Source organism: Oreochromis aureus, linkage group 18, assembly GCF_013358895.1.
Source record: "Oreochromis aureus strain Israel breed Guangdong linkage group 18, ZZ_aureus, whole genome shotgun sequence".
Classification (NCBI taxonomy): domain Eukaryota; kingdom Metazoa; phylum Chordata; class Actinopteri; order Cichliformes; family Cichlidae; genus Oreochromis; species Oreochromis aureus.
Window position 1 is genome coordinate 22,261,047 of NC_052959.1, and position 18,509 is coordinate 22,279,555.

The 18,509-nt window shown below is 38.5% G+C and overlaps 1 protein-coding gene across 2 annotated transcripts in view; it reads right to left on the reverse strand.

Moving 5' to 3' along the window:
* The window catches only part of LOC116313470 (RNA-binding Raly-like protein), a 62,066-nt gene that overhangs the window by 36,663 nt on the left and 6,894 nt on the right, over positions 1-18,509 (reverse strand). For both annotated transcript variants that reach the window (XM_039601690.1, XM_039601691.1), the window contains exon 2: positions 7,191-7,465. In XM_039601690.1, coding sequence (XP_039457624.1) covers positions 7,191-7,446 — 256 coding nt within the window. In that variant the 5' untranslated portion in view covers positions 7,447-7,465. The remainder of the gene's footprint in view (positions 1-7,190; positions 7,466-18,509) is intronic.

The following is an 18,509-nucleotide window of genomic DNA, read 5'->3' on the forward strand; positions in this document are numbered from 1 at the left end:
AAATATTTTATTTTGATTATATAAGTAATGTAAGTACAAAACAAACTTGTGGTAGGCCTAAACTTATTTTCAGAATAATTACATCTGAGACTTTGTTTCATTGTAAGATTATAACAGTGATGGCAATATAATTGTTTCTTGTTCAGTAGAACAGTGTCCAGTATGTTGGCTGTTATACTTTGTTGTGTTTGAAAATAAAAGTTGGGCTGATTTTTAACATCATTACAAAAAGTGTTGTTAATTATTTTTAATCATATTCAGATACCACAAATTGTTTTTTCATTTAGTTGAACTTGAAATGTTTATCAGTAGGTAAACAATTAGTATTGTACAGTCAGAAATATCAAGTTATTCTTAATACTGCAGACTTGCAATGTATAAGTTGTCCTAACAGTCATCTTATGTAAGTTTTACTTAGTTTTTCTGAGGCAACGAGTTTCCTCAATTTTTTTTTGAGTTCTGGGAACTAACAAGGCTGTACAGTGTACTCAAAATGAGTAAGCTGCCCTAACTTGGTCATCTTACGTAAACTTGATCCAATTTTTTTGAGTTCTGGGAACAAATGAGCTTGTACAGAGTACTCAAAGTAAATAAGTTGTCCTAACTTAGTCATTTTTAGCTAAGCTTTACTCAATTTTTTTGAGGCAACGAGTTTCCTCAATTTTTTGAGTTCTGGGAACTAATTAGATTTTACAGTGTATAATGAATTGATAGATTGGGTAGTTCCAGTTAATCACTTCCAGAGAGGTCTGAGATCGGGAGGGTTCCTCGCCATTAGACTTGTATTGATATCTTGGTGAGTACAATAATCATATTATATGAATAATCATCAAAAACACTCATGTTTTTTTTTTTTTTTTTTAAAGGATCAGCTCAGGCTGATAACTTAAATAACGGTTTCACTAAAGAGATCAGTCATATAGTTACAATAAGTTCTCAAGTCACGTAATTATGTGTAATAACTGTTAACCTTGCAGTTTTACCACTGCCACATGTAATTTCATATCCAGAAATGCATGAAACTGGGCAAATATAAGGTGGAATTACAGATGTGACCCTGCAGCACTCTTATTCATATTTAATGAGAGAGCAGGGCTTGGGGAGGACTTTTATTCTCCATGGAGGAGGCTGTGAGCCAATCAATAAGTAATATAAGGAAGACTTAGAGGGATCCACTGAATGCCTATGAGGACTGAGGCCTTAATGTTTCCTCTCTGTTACTATCAGTCCTCCTTCCCGCCCACCTTCTCTTCACTCATCATTTTATCTGTATGTACGAGCTCGCCTTGCGTCCTTCCCGCAGCATCTCCCTTTTTAACTCAGCTGATTAAGTAGAAATGTATTCTGTATCTCAGAAACTTCGCCGAGGCCATACTTCAGTTTATTTAATTATTTCATATTTTTTACAGATCAAATATAAGACTGACAACCAGACACAGCGCAAAACTTTTGACCATGAATGGTAAAAACCAAATGACAGCTCAAGGTCTTCAGGCAGTATTGATTAAAAATAAGAGTTGATCATTTGTAAGCTGTTCAGGCTCCATGAGGTTGAAACATAATTCTAGAAGCTCTTACACGGACCAAGTCAATCATATTTTAAATCATAAATTAAAACTAATTTTGTTTAGGTTTCTAAATAAACATTTATTATTGCTAATTATTTTATTTAAAAAGGGGAAAAAACACTCAAGTCTACTAGTTCATCTCAGAAAATGTAAATATCTGGATGGGTAAGCAGGAACGGATGGATTTATGGATGGAAACTTTCATACATTTTGGATTTATTACATGTAAAGTGAAATATCAGATCTTTCCTGTATTATGGCTTATAGATCATGAAAATCAGAACTCGGGCTTCTCAAATTGTGAAAATAATCACAACAACATTTCCTAATATTCTGTAAAATATGTTCATTTTTATATTGAGTACTTGGTTGGGAGTCAATGCAGGATGGAATGGAGACAATCAGCTTGTGACATTGCTGAGTTGATACTGAAGCCCAGGTGGTTTTGATAGCAACAGTCTTGCTCAGACCTAGGGAGCTGAATACAGTAATGACATGTTTAGCAAACAATTTGGTAGTAGCTGTGGCATTGTGGGCAGGTACTAAGTCCTGGTGGAAAAAGCAATCCACATCTTCCGGTAAATGACTATGTTGACTCTGGACTTGATAAAACACAGTGGACAAGCCATACCAGCAGATTACATGACACCCCAAAGCAACGCAGACTTAGGAAACTTTACACTGGTCTGGATTCTGTGCTCTCATTACTCCTCCAGACTATGGGATCTTGATTTCCAAATGAAATGAAAGAATGTACCTTCACCAGAAAATAGGACTTTGGACTATTGAGCAACACTTCAGTTCTTTTTCTGCTTAGCCCAGACGAGATACTTCTGACATTGTCTCTGGTTCAGGCATGGCTTAATATTATAATAGCCCCTTTTCTGAATACCCCTGTGTGTGGTGGCTCTTGCACTGATACCAGCCTAGCTCAGTCCTTGTGAAGTTCTCTTGACAATCCACTGTTGCTTGTCCACCTTTTCCCATCATACTTTCTCCTTCCAGTTAATTTTAATACAGCGCTCTGTGAACAGCCATCCTTTTCAGCAATGACCTGCTGTTGCTTACCTAATTTGCATGAACTTCTATTATTGTTTCCCATGCTTTTCCACCAAGGTTATCCAAATTGACATCATTGAGATCATTTACGTTAGTAAAAGTATAAATATACTACTATGAAATCGTTCATAACAAGTAAAAGTCTTTTAAAGATATAATGGAAAGACTCAAATTGCTGTACCGTATATGTAGAGCTGGGCGATATAAGATTTTTTCATATCACGATATGTCTTTTTTCATTTCAGGCGATAATGATATATATCACGATATAAGCCAAATAACTATATTTGTAAGATTTAAATGTGCCGTTGGTCACAAGTAAAATGTGAAATAATTAGCAGCTTGTTTTAATTTAAATATTTATTTCCCATAATAAGTTCAACAGGGTAGATGTACTTAAGGAACATGAGACTTCAGTTTCAGATAAATAAAGGCAAATATTGCAAACTACACAAAAGGCAGCCGCTAAAGCGTTTAAGTTTCAAAATAAAACAAACAAAACAGACTACTAAATTGTCAATTCCACTTAGAAACAAAATGTTAATTCTAAAAATAAATCTTAGGTCGTTTTACAGAAGAACAGACAAAATTGACTAACTTTTGTCAATATCAAATAAACTGAGAACTAAAAGGAAATTCTCAATCTCTCCTTGTTGTATAGCTTAGCTTTTCAAACAGTTTTAACAGTTACTTTAGTCTGACAAAAGTCGAATGACGAATTAGCGCTTTCAGTCAGAGATTGAGCATGCACCGCTTTATTGTATTTCAGACTTGCTTTCGGCACAATTTACAGTGCGGCGCTACTCTGTTTTTGTCAGACTTGAAATAGCGAAATACCTTCACACTACGGAACTTCTGTGGCCCTTCCGTTTGACAATCTCTCCGGCATTGGAACCATCATCTGTTTTTTCTTCGGTAACCTTCGCTCACGCTCTCGGTTGATTTTTCTCTAGTCGGCAAACTCATTTCCTTCATTACCCGGGCTGCACGGCTGCAAAAACAAATACACACGTGCGCCTTGGCGCTTGTGCTGTACGTAACAAGTCACGTGATGTGACGCTGCGGCTGTGATTGGTTCGGCTCTGCGCTACTTAATTTGGATTGGCTGTTCTTTTTTTTTTTTCTTTTTCTTTTTTTTAAGAGGACAAGAGAGATGAGGCCTATCACAATAGTTTAATTTTTCTATCGAGAAAAAGTTATTTCGCAATACATATCGTTATGTTTTATCGCCCAGCTCTACGTATATGTCATGTGAAAGTGACCTCTTTAGCATTTTATTGTTATTGATACATTATTGAGCAGTAAATGAGCCCTGCAGCAGGTCAAGTTGGAGAATTCTTCAATAACTATATTGTGTGCATATAACATTATAAGAGTAGTATCAGGATGGATTACTGAATAGGACTGCCAGGCACAGAGCCAGATCACATGGCCTTAGAGATTTCATTTGGCCAGAGCCCTGGTAAGACATCACTGTTAACATCTCTTGTTGGGCAGTCAATCAAACAACAAAGAGACACAAAAACCTCTCAAACAGCCACATATTGACTACTAAGAGGCACAGAACAACAAAAAGTCACAATACAGATGAAAATGCCAACAGCTTCAAAGAAACACAAAATGTTTGCAGTCAAAGCAACATAATAAAAAAAAGCACAGAGACAAAAATAAACCACCAGCAGGCTCTGTCTGGTTTTGCTGTTGTATAGCACGGATGCGGGCTTTCTGGATGAGAGTGCCCAGAAGTTTATTCTGTCATAATCAGATCTGTCAACAATAGCAGCTTTAGTTCAGAAGTAAATGTAGTAAAGTGTATTGAGAGAATGTAGTAGATTTACTGCAAATCCAAACACTTATACAAGTACCTGAAAATTGTACAGTACAGTGTTGGAGTAAATAATCACGATAATTTCCTGCTCTGAATTTTGAGATCAGTCTGATGATTAAAAGTGACCATGTAAACTGAAACAGCATATACAGTTGTGGTTAGAAGTTTAGATATACTCATCATTGGCATGAATGTCATCGTAATTTTGGGCTTTTAATGAACTGTTTTTTTTCCATGGTGGTATAATTGTACAGCATATATTGGTAAAGACTTTAGAAAACCACAATTGGGTGAACAGGTTTAAAGTTACTTTGGAGTTTCTCTAATCCACACAGGGTAAAAAGTATACATATAGTCACTTAAATAGTTTAAGAAGTGATGCGGAAGCTTCTACATTGTCTTCTTGTCTACTTGACAAGGCCCACAGCCTACAACCAGTAGTTTCTCTCGGGAAGCATAAAAAAGGGTTTGATTAAGAGTACTCATTAGAAGGAACTCAGTTATGATCTAAGAAGGAGAATTGTACATTTACACAAGTTTGGGAAAGTCTTTTTAAGCCATTTCTAAACAAGGCAGATTCCAAGATCCTGTTAAAACAATCATAAGTACTCGTGAGTAGTAATTCAGATGTGTCACCACTTTGCCAAACTCTGGAAAAAGACCCAACTGTCACATCAGATGAGAGGAAATTGGTTAGGAACAACGTTCAGGAACAACCCAGAAACCACCCGGGGTCAAGTCTGAAATGGACTAGAACCTGCTGGTACACCAGCATCCCTGTCCACAGTGCAACGAGATTTACATCCATGTAGAGGGTGTCAATCAAGAAGGAAGCCCCTGCTCTAAAACCTTCGTCATTTGTCACTTCTGCTAAGAAGACATTAAAGATGTACGTTGTACAATCATTCCACTGCGGAGAAAGAACTGTTTAAAAATAATAATAATTAAAAGCCCCAAGCTATTGTTGATCAGTGTATGGAAACTTCTGACCACAATTGTATGTCCTGACACAAAGTGAAACTAGGACCAACTCCGAAGTATTGAAAGTATTTAAGCTGTAAACAAAGTTCTCTCTATACTGCAAGTACTGAATTTACTACTTCAGTTGATCATACAGGGAGTGCAGAATTATTAGGCAAATGAGTATTTTGTCCACATCATCCTCTTCGTGCATGTTGTCTTACTCCAAGCTGTATAGGCTCGAAAGCCTACTACCAATTAAGCATATTAGGTGATGTGCATCTCTGTAATGAGAAGGGGTGTGGTCTAATGACATCAACACCCTATATCAGGTGTGCATAATTATTAGGCAACTTCCTTTCCTTTGGCAAAATGGGTCAAAAGAAGGACTTGACAGGCTCAGAAAAGTCAAAAATAGTGAGATATCTTGCAGAGGGATGCAGCAGTCTTAAAATTGCAAAGCTTCTGAAGCGTGATCATCGAACAATCAAGCGTTTCATTCAAAATAGTCAACAGGGTCGCAAGAAGCATGTGGAAAAACCAAGGCGCAAAATAACTGCCCATGAACTGAGAAAAGTCAAGCGTGCAGCTGCCAAGATGCCACTTGCCACCAGTTTGGCCATATTTCAGAGCTGCAACATCACTGGAGTGCCCAAAAGCACAAGGTGTGCAATACTCAGAGACATGGCCAAGGTAAGAAAGGCTGAAAGACGACCACCACTGAACAAGACACACAAGCTGAAACGTCAAGACTGGGCCAAGAAATATCTCAAGACTGATTTTTCTAAGGTTTTATGGACTGATGAAATGAGAGTGAGTCTTGATGGGCCAGATGGATGGGCCCGTGGCTGGATTGGTAAAGGGCAGAGAGCTCCAGTACGACTCAGATGCCAGCAAGGTGGAGGTGGAGTACTGGTTTGGGCTGGTATCATCAAAGATGAGCTTGTGGGGCCTTTTCGGGTTGAGGATGGAGTCAAGCTCAACTCCCAGTCCTACTGCCAGTTTCTGGAAGACACCTTCTTCAAGCAGTGGTACAGGAAGAAGTCTGCATCCTTCAAGAAAAACATGATTTTCATGCAGGACAATGCTCCATCACACGCAGCGTCCAAGTACTCCACAGCGTGGCTGGCAAGAAAGGGTATAAAGAAGAAAAAACTAATGACATGGCCTCCTTGTTCACCTGATCTGAACCCCATTGAGAACCTGTGGTCCATCATCAAATGTGAGATTTACAAGGAGGGAAAACAGTACACCTCTCTGAACAGTGTCTGGGAGGCTGTGGTTGCTGCTGCACGCAATGTTGATGGTGAACAGATCAAAACACTGACAGGATCCATGGATGGCAGGCTTTTGAGTGTCCTTGCAAAGAAAGGTGGCTATATTGGTCGCTGATTTGTTCTCGTTTTGTTTTTGAATGTCAGAAATGTATATTTGTGAATGTGGAGATGTTATATTGGTTTCACTGGTAAAATAAATAATTGAAATGGGTATATATTTGTTTTTGTTAAGTTGCCTAATAATTATGCACAGTAATAGTCACCTGCACACACAGATATCCCCTAAAATAGCTAAAACTAAAACTACTTCCAAAAACATTCAGCTTTGATATTAATGAGTTTTTGGGTTCATTGAGAACATGGTTGTTGTTCAATAATAAAATTATTCCTCAAAAATACAACTTGCCTAATAATTCTGCACTCCCTGTATGTTCACTGTAGTATATGTGGAGTATAATAGAAAGTTTCACCTGTTCATGGATCAAAGTAGTTGCTTACCAAGTGATTGTCCAGCAACGATCCTGGCGTTCTCTCCAGCCACGGCTGCCCGGGCATTCCTCTCGCTGGCGTACTGAACAAAGGCGTAGCCTTTGTGGACAGAACAGCCCACAATCTTGCCGTATTTGGCAAAGATGGCCTCAATGTCAGCCTTGGTTACTACGGCTGTGTTGAGGTTCCCGATGAAAACGCGAGAGTTGAGGGAGCGCGGATCATTCTTGTTGGTCACGTTGCTGGTCTGGGTCTTCCCAGTCATCCTATTCCTGCAGCAATGCCTGCAGGGAGACACAGTTGAACACTGCTCAGAAAGCCAGGAAGGTTAGATTGCAGAGGTTGCACACAGAAAGTCAAGCAGCGAGCAGCAGTGGGATGTAAACACTGGTCAGATCTGAGAGCATATGTTGTAAATAATTCCTCAGTTTTCCTTTGTACAGGCTGAGAAACAAATCCCTTCCTAGTAAAACTGGAAAAAAGGCTTGCATGTTATCCTAAAGGCTTTTTGTAGACAAGTCTGTAATGATTTCAGATTAGTCATATTCACTTATTTATTTATTTATTTTTACAACTGCCACTTGTAAAAAATTATAATACAGCATGTATTTGGTGTCATCTTTCCCTCCTGAGAATTTTTATGATTAACCAAATGAGCAAAAGGACTGACAAAGAGGAAGACATTGATAGATAATAATTACAATAAATATCAAGCAAAGTTTAAATCAAACTCCAGGCACCATTGAACTTAATTTTACAAAGCCAAACCTTGATTGCCGACATTTTTTTTTTTTTTCTTCATCTTTCAACTATTTTCTCAATTAATCATTTAAAACATCAAAAAAAACAAAAAAAACAATAAGGTAAGAGAGAACGGTTTCCTGGTGTCTATTTTCTAGTTGAGAAAACCCAACAATATTCAGTTTGCTGACATAAAACAAAGGAAAAAACAAGAAAATCTATCATTTAAAAAATGACTGACAGCAACATTGGATTTACTCCACTGCTTATATATTTTTAAACTAATTGCTTGATTGTGGAAGCAAAAATCAAAAACCCAATGAAAATCAAATACATTTAAAATGCCTGAACAGACTGATTTTGGTTGTTTTTGCCTAAACTGCTATTTTAAAATTCTACATTATTTATCTCAAGTATTCAATGAATCACATGGTAACAGCTCATGAGTCGTTATGCTGCTTATGCAGTTATTATCCTTGTCTAAGTCTTCACTTGTACTTGCGCCTACCTCAGTGAGCATGGAGGCTGAGACAGATTGCTGTCTGCAGGAGGGGAGAGGAACTCTGACACGGAGGCGGCTGTGATTCAGGCGTGTGAATCTGATAGATCTCACTATATATGTGAACTGTGTTCCCACATTTGAAAATAGCACATCACACTGAAGTCACAAGAATCCCCACTCACTGTTTTACCTTTTTCTTTTTTTTCCTTTTGAGTCTCTTCTATATGCAGTGCCAGCGGTGGCCTTTATACTCCAACTGAGTATTTCACATTATAATCACTATGTACATCTTTTTTACAACATTTCAAAAGGGAGAAACTGTAGTATTATATATTGTTACAACTATGGTTGACACATTGTTTCTATATACATGTTCATGTGATACATAAAGCACATCCTACTTATCAGCACATTAAAAAAAAGTCCTTAGTAAGTCTTAAAACTAGGTAACTATAGCAACATTATTTATTTACATTCATTGTTTTATTTATTTACCAAAAACTAAGTGCAAATGCAGAAGTATTGTGTTAAAAAAATCATATTTACTGCTTCCATAGGAATAAGAGGTGTGTGTGATTATTAGTCAGCAACTTTGACCACCTCTTTGTTGTCAGCAACTTTGACCGCCACACCAAACGACGGCTGTTCGGTGTGGCAAATACAGCAAGTGTAATGTCGACAATATACAAACCACAAAACTTCAGTAAAAATTGATTTTTGCACAAATGAGACTAAAGTGGAGACGTTTGGCCATAATGCAAACCAAACACAGCATACCAGCTCTCAGCACGGTGGTGGAGGGGTGAAGATTTGGGCTTGGTTTTAGCCACAGGACTTGGGCAGCTTGGGGTACTGAGCCATCTCAGTATGCCAAAATAATCCATAGTCAGATTTCAGGACATTTGTTCAGCTACAGTTTGTTTCAAATTGGATCATGTAGCAGGACAATGATCCCAAACACAAGAGCAACAACAGGAAGGCTGAAAAAGGATAAAAAAAATCAAGGTGTTGCAATGGACCAGTCAAAGTCCAGACCTCAACCTGATCGAAATGCTGTGTTGTTGTGCATAAACGAATGTTGGCAAACCTCAATGAACTGAAGCAATGGTGCTGTGTGTAAAGGTACCAACCTCCCAAGTTATCAGCATTAAACATGTAGTATGTCATTATATTTGCATCATAATATCACAAATGACATTTAACTGCATAACAAGTACTTATGCTTAGGTTAAGTACTCTTTGAATGAAAGATTTGAGTGCAGCATGGTATGTGAAAGGACGTGAATATTTTAACCACCAGAAGAAGAATTGCTTTCAAACAGAAACCAGGTCAACAGAAATAAAGATAATTTAACTGGACCCCTCACAGTAATTTGCTTTTGAGCATAAAGCCAATAGGTCATCTAGAATTAATCTTAGGGCAGTCCTTCTGTAAACATCAGCAGCACATCATGATCTTTTTACACTTCTGTGGAGCCTGCACTGTTTGCTCCCATCATGCCACAGTCCTGGGAGACGAGCATAAAGATGTGCAATACAAGAATCGGACACATCCACTTGAAGAGGAAGGAAGAAACTTTCAGGTTGTTTCTTCTTGGAATTCCCAGTTGGTGGTGGTCTTTGTTTGTGAGCGAGAGTGTGTAATGAGGCTTTCTTAACCCAGATTTCACAAAGTGTAGACACATTGTCGTGCAGGATAAGCTCTCGTGAGGCTGTAAGGACAGAAGTGAGTCCCAGTGGTTAGCGCTGTTACAGCTACTCACAGAGAGCAGAGAGATTAATTATTAATACTAAGAATTATTTGACTAGATTTAGATATATTTGTTTATATATAGTCATAATCAATTAATTTACAATCTATGTGGTTAAGCTTCGTAATTGAGAGGATGCTCTGGGTTGTCCTTGTGTTATGGATTCATAAAACGATTTTTTTTTTTTTTTTTTTTTTTTTGGGAAAAAGGACAACTGGAAAATGTCAACATCATAACGAGCACTATTTGTTAGCCAGGCCCAGCATTCTCATAATACATAATAGCTTTAAAAATTCTTATTAGTAGATTTTATTTCCTGTACTGAATCAAGTTAGCTGTCTTTGTGCTAGGCTAAGCTAATCACCTGCTGGATGAGTGTCTTCTTCTAACACACAAATACACAAAATTTTCTAATTAAACACTAAAGCTGATAAATCGAAAAAACGGATTTTATAGAATCTAAAATATTTACTGTTTGCTAGTACTTGCTAGCTCATGTGCCTCTTGCGAATATATTTAATTGCTTGATTTTGCTTCTGCTGCAATGCACAGCTGAAACAAAATTAACTGAACATAAAACATATACAAAAAGAGGTGCAGTTATATCCATAGGTATTTTCCCAAAAATATTTTCCCTGTTGGAGGTGGAGGTGCGAGCATGTCGAGTGACAGCTACTCTAAACATCTGCACACAGATACACAAACGCAGACACCCTGACTGCAGTCAATCCTCTCTCAGGTTCCCTTTGCGTCACAGCTTCCCCCATCCTCCCCAACTGCTTCTTTACTTCCATCCTTTGCCTCCACCCACACATAATCCACTCTAAATCTCCTCTGCTGCTCTTAAAAAAAATCTCCTTTTGCACAACAGAGAAGGGGAAATGAATTAAGACTGGTGTGAGTCCCATATTACGGTAGTGCTGTGAGTTTGGAGTTAATTGACTTAATTATCAGTAGTGAGAGAGCAGGAAGCTGACACTCTATCCAATCAAACCTCAAATCCCATTCACCTCGTCTCTACCTTTTGAATGATATCGCACCCCCAACACCTTACCCAACCTGCAGAGTGACTGATGGATGTGGAGTGCACTGAATGGCCTCTTTGAGGCAAATGTGCAGAGGTGAGGCCATTAGATGGAAGATAGTTGATTAAGCAGGAGAATATTTTAAATAGATTTAATAAGAGAAAATGTGATTCAGACAAATGCTGAGCACTGAATGAAAGAGGTGGCATTTGCTTATTAAATACTAGTTAAGCGGTTTAAATGCACCGTGCTGGAAAGACTAGAGTAGTTTGTAAATATTTTTTTTTAGGTATTATATATTTATTCATTACATACAGTGGAGTGGGACATGCTAAATTGAATCTGCTGTTTCTTACATTTAATTAATGGACACTCAGCATTAACCCTACGATGTAACCTACGCCATAACAGATGCCATAATTGAGCTACACATCATGTCGATGTAGCCTACAACTATCGTGTTTGGCCTGTTCAGTACTGTCAATCCCTCCTGGGTTTCCAGATACATTTTTCCCACAGTTTTTTCATTTATCAGTGGGAGAAAAATAATCATAGCCTCAATATAAGGATTCCAGGAGGCAGACGGCACGCAAAAGCATGAATACTCGTAACAACGTTGGTCACTTACCCCGTAGGCTCAAAGAAGATTCACCACAGAAATTTAAATGAGCCTGTACACATAAAGGTGTTCTTTAGAGTTTCCTTCCAAACAAACAGGAGAGATTCACTTTAGAAGCGTTTGCATCCATGAGCCTTAACAAATGTGCAAAAGGAAATTTCTTCTTTTTTTTTTTTTTTCTTTTTGAAGCGACCTGTGTTATTGTTAACTTGTTCGTTTGTAGTATTCTTGTGTATCAGCACATTTCTACTAGCAGAACAGTTTAAATCACTGCATCCACTCTTTAAAAAACCTACAACTACACATCCCAAAAGGTTGATTCTGTTTATCTGGACGTACAGAATCAACTTTTTGGGGTTTCCTCACCTGGATGATTGAGTGTGTATTAAGACACTACAACTACACAATATAAGGCCACTAAAAAGGTCAAAAAGAGCAAAAGGCAAAAACTGAACAATTATACATAGTCTCTCTTAAAACAGAGAATAAGTGATGAGTTATCACAAGATTAATGACGTATTAATGTGAGACAAAAGAGTCTTACATCTGCACCATTGCTCATTCTTTAAAAAAAAACTGCAGTGAGGATTTATTCTTTAAAAATAATTGTAGGTTTAGAGGTGGAAATGTCACTTTGGTCCAGAAAATATTCCAATAAAACTACTGGAAGTACAGCCTTGAAATTATAATTAGCAGCATGCATGGCTGTATTGTTTGAGAGTTAATGACATATTTTAGAGGCTACCTTATTTTTTTGTTATTTTATTTTCATGCAGTTTGAGGAGTCAGTATATGTGTTCATTATTGCTAAAATCCAACTGTTCCAATATACACTGAACTGTTAAAATATACATTAGGACCCAAATGATCCACACTTCACGCCATCCATCCATTTTCTTAGCTGCTTATCCAATTCAGAATCGTGGGGAACCTGAAACCTCCACTGGATTGAAAGTTGGGTAGAGCTCTAATTTAGAATGACCAGTTAACCTAACATGCATGTCTTTGGACTGTAAGAGGGAGCTGGAGTACCCAGAAAGAACAAAACACAACTTCACACATAACAGCCTGTAGGCAGGTTCAAACCAGGAACCCTCTGGCATTTAGGTGACAACTGTAACCACCTGACCACCGCACTGTCCAAACCATAGATGTCCAAACTTTCACTAGATAATTTAATAGCAAGTGGCTAAGCTTTCCTACCTGAATATTAGAAGCTCACCGGCCATCGAGAGTAACTTTGGGTTGAGTATATGTTGTTCTCAAACTGCCATCTCTGTGACTAGGAGACATTCCTCTATAGCTTGAGCCACAGCTGCTCAAACGTTAGCATCTAAGTAAGATAATGAGCACGAAGACAAATGCCTGCCCAGCATCAGCAGGTTCTTCAAAGCCTGAGGGAACAGCATCAAGCAAAAACAGCTATATGGACCAGAAATGGTTCAAAACAGCAAATTGCTTCTTAAGTGTTTATGTCTGTTTCTGAATTTAAAGCCTGGTGCAAAGTTGCTTGTAGACACAAGACATTACCTCGACTAATGGCTTGAAGTTTCTTACAATGTCTGCAAACTTGTCAAACTTCTATCAGCAGCTGACAGCATCAGATGGTCACTGAGCAACCGCTCAAGCGACGCTTTAAATAACCGCAGGCTGCATCTGGTACAAAAATACAACGACAGTCAGTCTAAGCAGAAGCTTTCAGTCTCCACATTTGTCACGTAGAGCATCACTCAGTTATCCTCAATTACATGTTTTTAATGAAAGTGATCACAGGAAAAAGGAGTAACATTATTCCTCTGGTTTTCAAAATGGAAAGAAAGAGACTTCAAAGGCCATTTACAATATTCATGAGGCTCTAAGATCCTCAAAGCCTTTTAAGAAGAAGCATGTGGCATAACTGCTGGCAAATGCTTGGTGGAAACGTCCCAGGCCAGGAAACACGCTCACATCGAATTCAAAGCAGTCTGATAGGCAAGACAGGAGGAGAGAGATGGTGCTGGATTCATCTTGGCATGCTTAACGCTCCTGAAATTAATGCAAAATTACATCTTCGTGCATCACCGGAGCTGTGAATACATCCAAACTCATCACTGGCATGTTTTTCCACGCACAGACTTTGTTTTGTGTCTTAAAAGTCTTTCTTATAACACAGAAGTGAGTGTCTGACAGTATTCGTTTCTTTTTTTTGTTCAGGGCTTCTACAGCATCCTCCCGTGTTGCAGAGGTTCCAAGTGTAAGTATTTCATGGATCCTCTTTGGTCCTTTCACACCGACTGTCAGGGGCTTCAGAGCCTGAATTCTCCTGAGATAAAGAAGCGAGGAACTGGTGAAAGTAATCATTTTAGCACTTCCTCTCTCCCTGATCTCTCCTCACTGACTCACGCTCCTGTCTGAGGAAGAAAGATGAAAACTCCTCATCCGATATGACAAATACATATGGGATGTGAAAGATGCATTCAGGCCACACTCACTCCCCACTGTTTGAATGCTGCACTGCAGCGTTTTATCTTTAGCAAGTTGACAGCGTACAACCGAAAGCGACTAACCTCGACTCTCGTCAACAGAGGAAAGTTTAATTTGCAGACATCTTCATAGTCTGTCTGAACAGAGCCATCGACACACGTCGCTTCTGCTTTATCAGAAGGCAGGTGTTTTTCAGCTGTGTCTCGTGTCTCTTACTTGTAGTGCCTTTCTGGAAAAATGTGGCTGCTCAAGTGAATAAAATATAGGTTTATAATAAGACACCTTTTCACCTTTTTGCCTCATTTCTTTGATGGACAGCCAAACACATTACAAGGGAAATAAATGTGTACTGAAACCTAATTACGCTTTCATACAATCTAAATTTACAAACTGGGCACAAACGCAGCTATGGATTATTTCTTCTCTTTCTACAGTTTAACATGTGTAACACAAACCATGAGGATCATCATGTAGATTAAAATAGATCAAACAAATGTTAATCAGCCATAAAACACAGGGAGGTTTAAGGTGTTTAAGATAAATTCCACCTTAGCGTCTGTTTGATAAAGATGAAGCTGGAGGTTAGCTTAGCCAAAAGATGCTAAACAGCAAGAGTAGCATGTCTGGAGAATAAAAGTTCTCCAGCCATCTCTAAACGTTAAATCAGGGGATCGGAGGTGTCAAACGGGTATTTAACATCATGGGCCACAGCAACTCTCCTCTCAGTGTGAAAAACTGAACTAACTTTGAATCTACTACTGTAAAATAAATAAAAATTTATTTTCAATCATGAAAAAACAAATCTTTTCCAGGCAGGTTCTGGCTCCCAGGCTTTATGTTTGACATCCCTGCCTTATATTAACACTATAAGACTTCCCTCGGGATGAAGTATTATCAATCAATCAATCAATCAATCTATATACCCTGAATGTTTAATGTGTAGTAAGAACAATAAACACTAGGGTGATACCAGGCTAATTGCTGCTAAGTTTTTCTCTTGACTGTTGCTCTGAATTTAACAGACATGAAGAATGAAGCATTCGTGTATTTTAATTCTTTCTGGTATCGTTTTTGTTTTGTTTTTCCTGCAGACATGTAGCACTTTCCATGTTTCTGTTGTGAAGATGTGAGGATTTAATAAAATGCTTCAATAATTTTGCTGAAATCACTCAGTTACTTGGTCTGTGGCTGTCACTCTGTCTTGGGCCTTTAAAAAAGCTTAATTACAGCAGCAAAACATCTCCAGACAAAAACAGGTTTAATTTTCAAAATTGAAAAACCTTGTTAAAATTGCATGAGGAGTGCATTGAATACAATCTTCTCTGAGACTGTAATGAATTCAACTCAGAAAAACAGAAACATATTTTGTTGAATATAAACTGATAACACTGTTGTATTTGTGAGTTGAGTATAAGGGTGCAATGAGCCACTCTGTAACTTATAATAGAAAAACACAACAGATCAAAGTAACAATTGGATGATGATTAAAAACTATTTTAACTACTCATCATGTAGAGTGATGTAGATTAGTGAATGTTAATTATTAGGAATAAACCTAGTATTATGATTTATTAAATGTTATGCTGGAAATGGGCATTAATGATTAGTTTGAATGCAATAAACTAATCACATCTGGTTTGTAATTTCAATGTTATCGCAGCACATGAAAGGAAGTAACCACTTTCAATCTCAGCAAATGAAACTATCTAAAAACAACTTGACAGCACAATAAGAGATGTGTTGTTTGCATTCCCCAATGCAAGTAGTCCCACATTCATGGAGGCTTGAAAACCATTGGTAACCGCCAAATTGTCTGCAAACACTCTCCTCGTCAAGCAGCAGTGAAACTGAAAAACCAGAAATGGAGAATGTCACCTTCAAAGTTGCACCATTTGAAATGTGGTAGGGCTGGGGAATACGTTTTCCATAGCAACCAGAGGTTGCCAGGGGGTCAACAGCTGATTACTAGACCTATATATCTGAGGCCATAGGGAGTGAGAATAATATACCTGAAGCTTATTAATCTAATTTATGTCTCCTTTGTTCAAAGACATGGACATTACACAGGAATCAGTTTTTATGATACACCCGTTTTCTGCATTCTTTTGAATCACAGCCAAACGAGAAACTAAATGTGGACAGAAAAACATTTATAAACTATGCTGCCTCCATGTATGAGTTTTCTTCCCCCCACCCTCTCTTATGTGAGAATTTACGCAGCATGAGGTGTGAAGATTTATCAAAATGCTGGGGAAAATGGTGTTAAGGATCTCTCAGTGACCCACCAGCTTTTATTTTGACTGGGAGACTTTGGAGCAGGAATAATGACTGCAGCTGATAGGACCGCCGCAATTTTTCATTGTCTGTCACAGTCAAAGAGACGTCAACACTTTAAATGCACAAATTTCACAAAGGCACAATAATATGCTTAATCAAAAAATATAAAATTAAATTTGCATGTGAGTGCAGAGTCAAATTGCATTAGTGCTAAATTAAATTTAATCGCAGAACATAATGAATTTAACTCAGACAAATGGTTAAAAATCAACCAGAGAAAAAAGAGCATACCACAGACTTCTGAGCATTAACATAAGGTGGCTGTGTAATAACAACACCATGTGGGCACCAGTGCCCTTTTTTAATAACACCGTCTCACCCTTGTTCATTATTCCATGCTCCCTCTCAGCCATAAATTACTCGGCTAATGCCCCAACAGCAGCAGCTATTGCTGAATCATTCAAAGACCCCAATTAGCAATTAAGGACTTAATGAATAGAGGTCCTTGCTGGGCCGTTTTCCTCCCTGCCCAGAGGAGCCCGGTGGAATCTAATCTCTCCTGCAGGACTTGTACAGTAAATACTGGCTAACAGTGCAGAGGAAATGGAGAATAGCCCATTACTGCACACATATAACCAGAAACCTGCCTTCCAGTTTCGAGCCCTGTTTACTATGTAGCAGGAATTTCAGTTCTGCTGTGGTTCTTAACAAGGAAGGATGACTGTCAGGCACTATTCTTATATTTTTTTCCCTTCAGTTCACACCCCATTACCTTCTGCATAATACCTGTCTTGAGTTTGAATTGAAGAAGGAGAGGGGAAATGGCAACAAAAGGAGAGAGAAAGAGAGAGGGGGGGTATAAAAGGAGGTGAGATGGAAGGAGGGAATGAGCGAACTTCAAAAAAGGACGAAGGGAAAAAGACATTTGCAATGCCAATCATTTTCAAGGAGCTTAGAACTGGGCCTTGGACCGGAATATCAAAGATGGAAAATGCAGGCATACATCATGCGGTTGGTAGGTAGTGCTAGCTTATAAATTATTACTGCGACTCTATCCTTTTATATTACTATCCCATCAGCCTTTTATCGTTTACATATTTTTCATATATTTGATGAACTGACTTTTGAACTGCAAGGCTATGCTTCACTGTGAGAGAGTCCACAAGTATGCGAACATGCAGAGTTTCTCAAAGGAGAATGCACTCTATTTTCCATCAGCTTTACCAGCCTCTTTATGGAGTCTCTGTGAAGCATGAAGACTGAGGGCAGACGGTCACGTGCCTAAAATGAGCAGTGCCATAATCTGATTTGAGCAACCTATAGCGACGACAGCCGGGAGATAAAGCACAATGTGACCTGTACAGTGAGATGGGATGAAGTCATATCTCTGGAAGACATTTTATCTCGCGTCTTACAATAATAGTTCTGATTATCTCTGAAATCGGTGCAATTTAATAACATACCAGAAACGTGATCTGTGAGGTCAGTGTGTGTCTTTCACGCTACTCTGTTTTGGGGTGACTTTGATGGAAAAAAGCTGCTTACATGTAGTCTCACTGATTCCACAGGGACGTTGTTTTCAGGCATTTTTGCTTTACTGCATCGCTGTGCACCATTACATTCAAAGTATTCTTAAAATTTTACTTTCCATCTTATTGGGAGTCTACCCTGTTCTCATGAAAACAGAGGATTTCTCCTGCATTACTACTATGTGTATCTGAGTGAATGACAGGGGGGGAAAAAGACTCCACCTGCTGTTACAGCAGGGGGAGTCCACACACAGCTCTGCTCGAGGGCATATGAACATATGCCATGCTTTCCCATATCTCTTGGCATGGACATATTTCTCCATTTCCTTAATTCTCCTCTTGTGTGACTGCCAAATTTAGCTTCCTCTCCAGCAGGCTAAAGTAACTGGGTCACTAGAGCTGTGGGTAATTAGCAGATAAC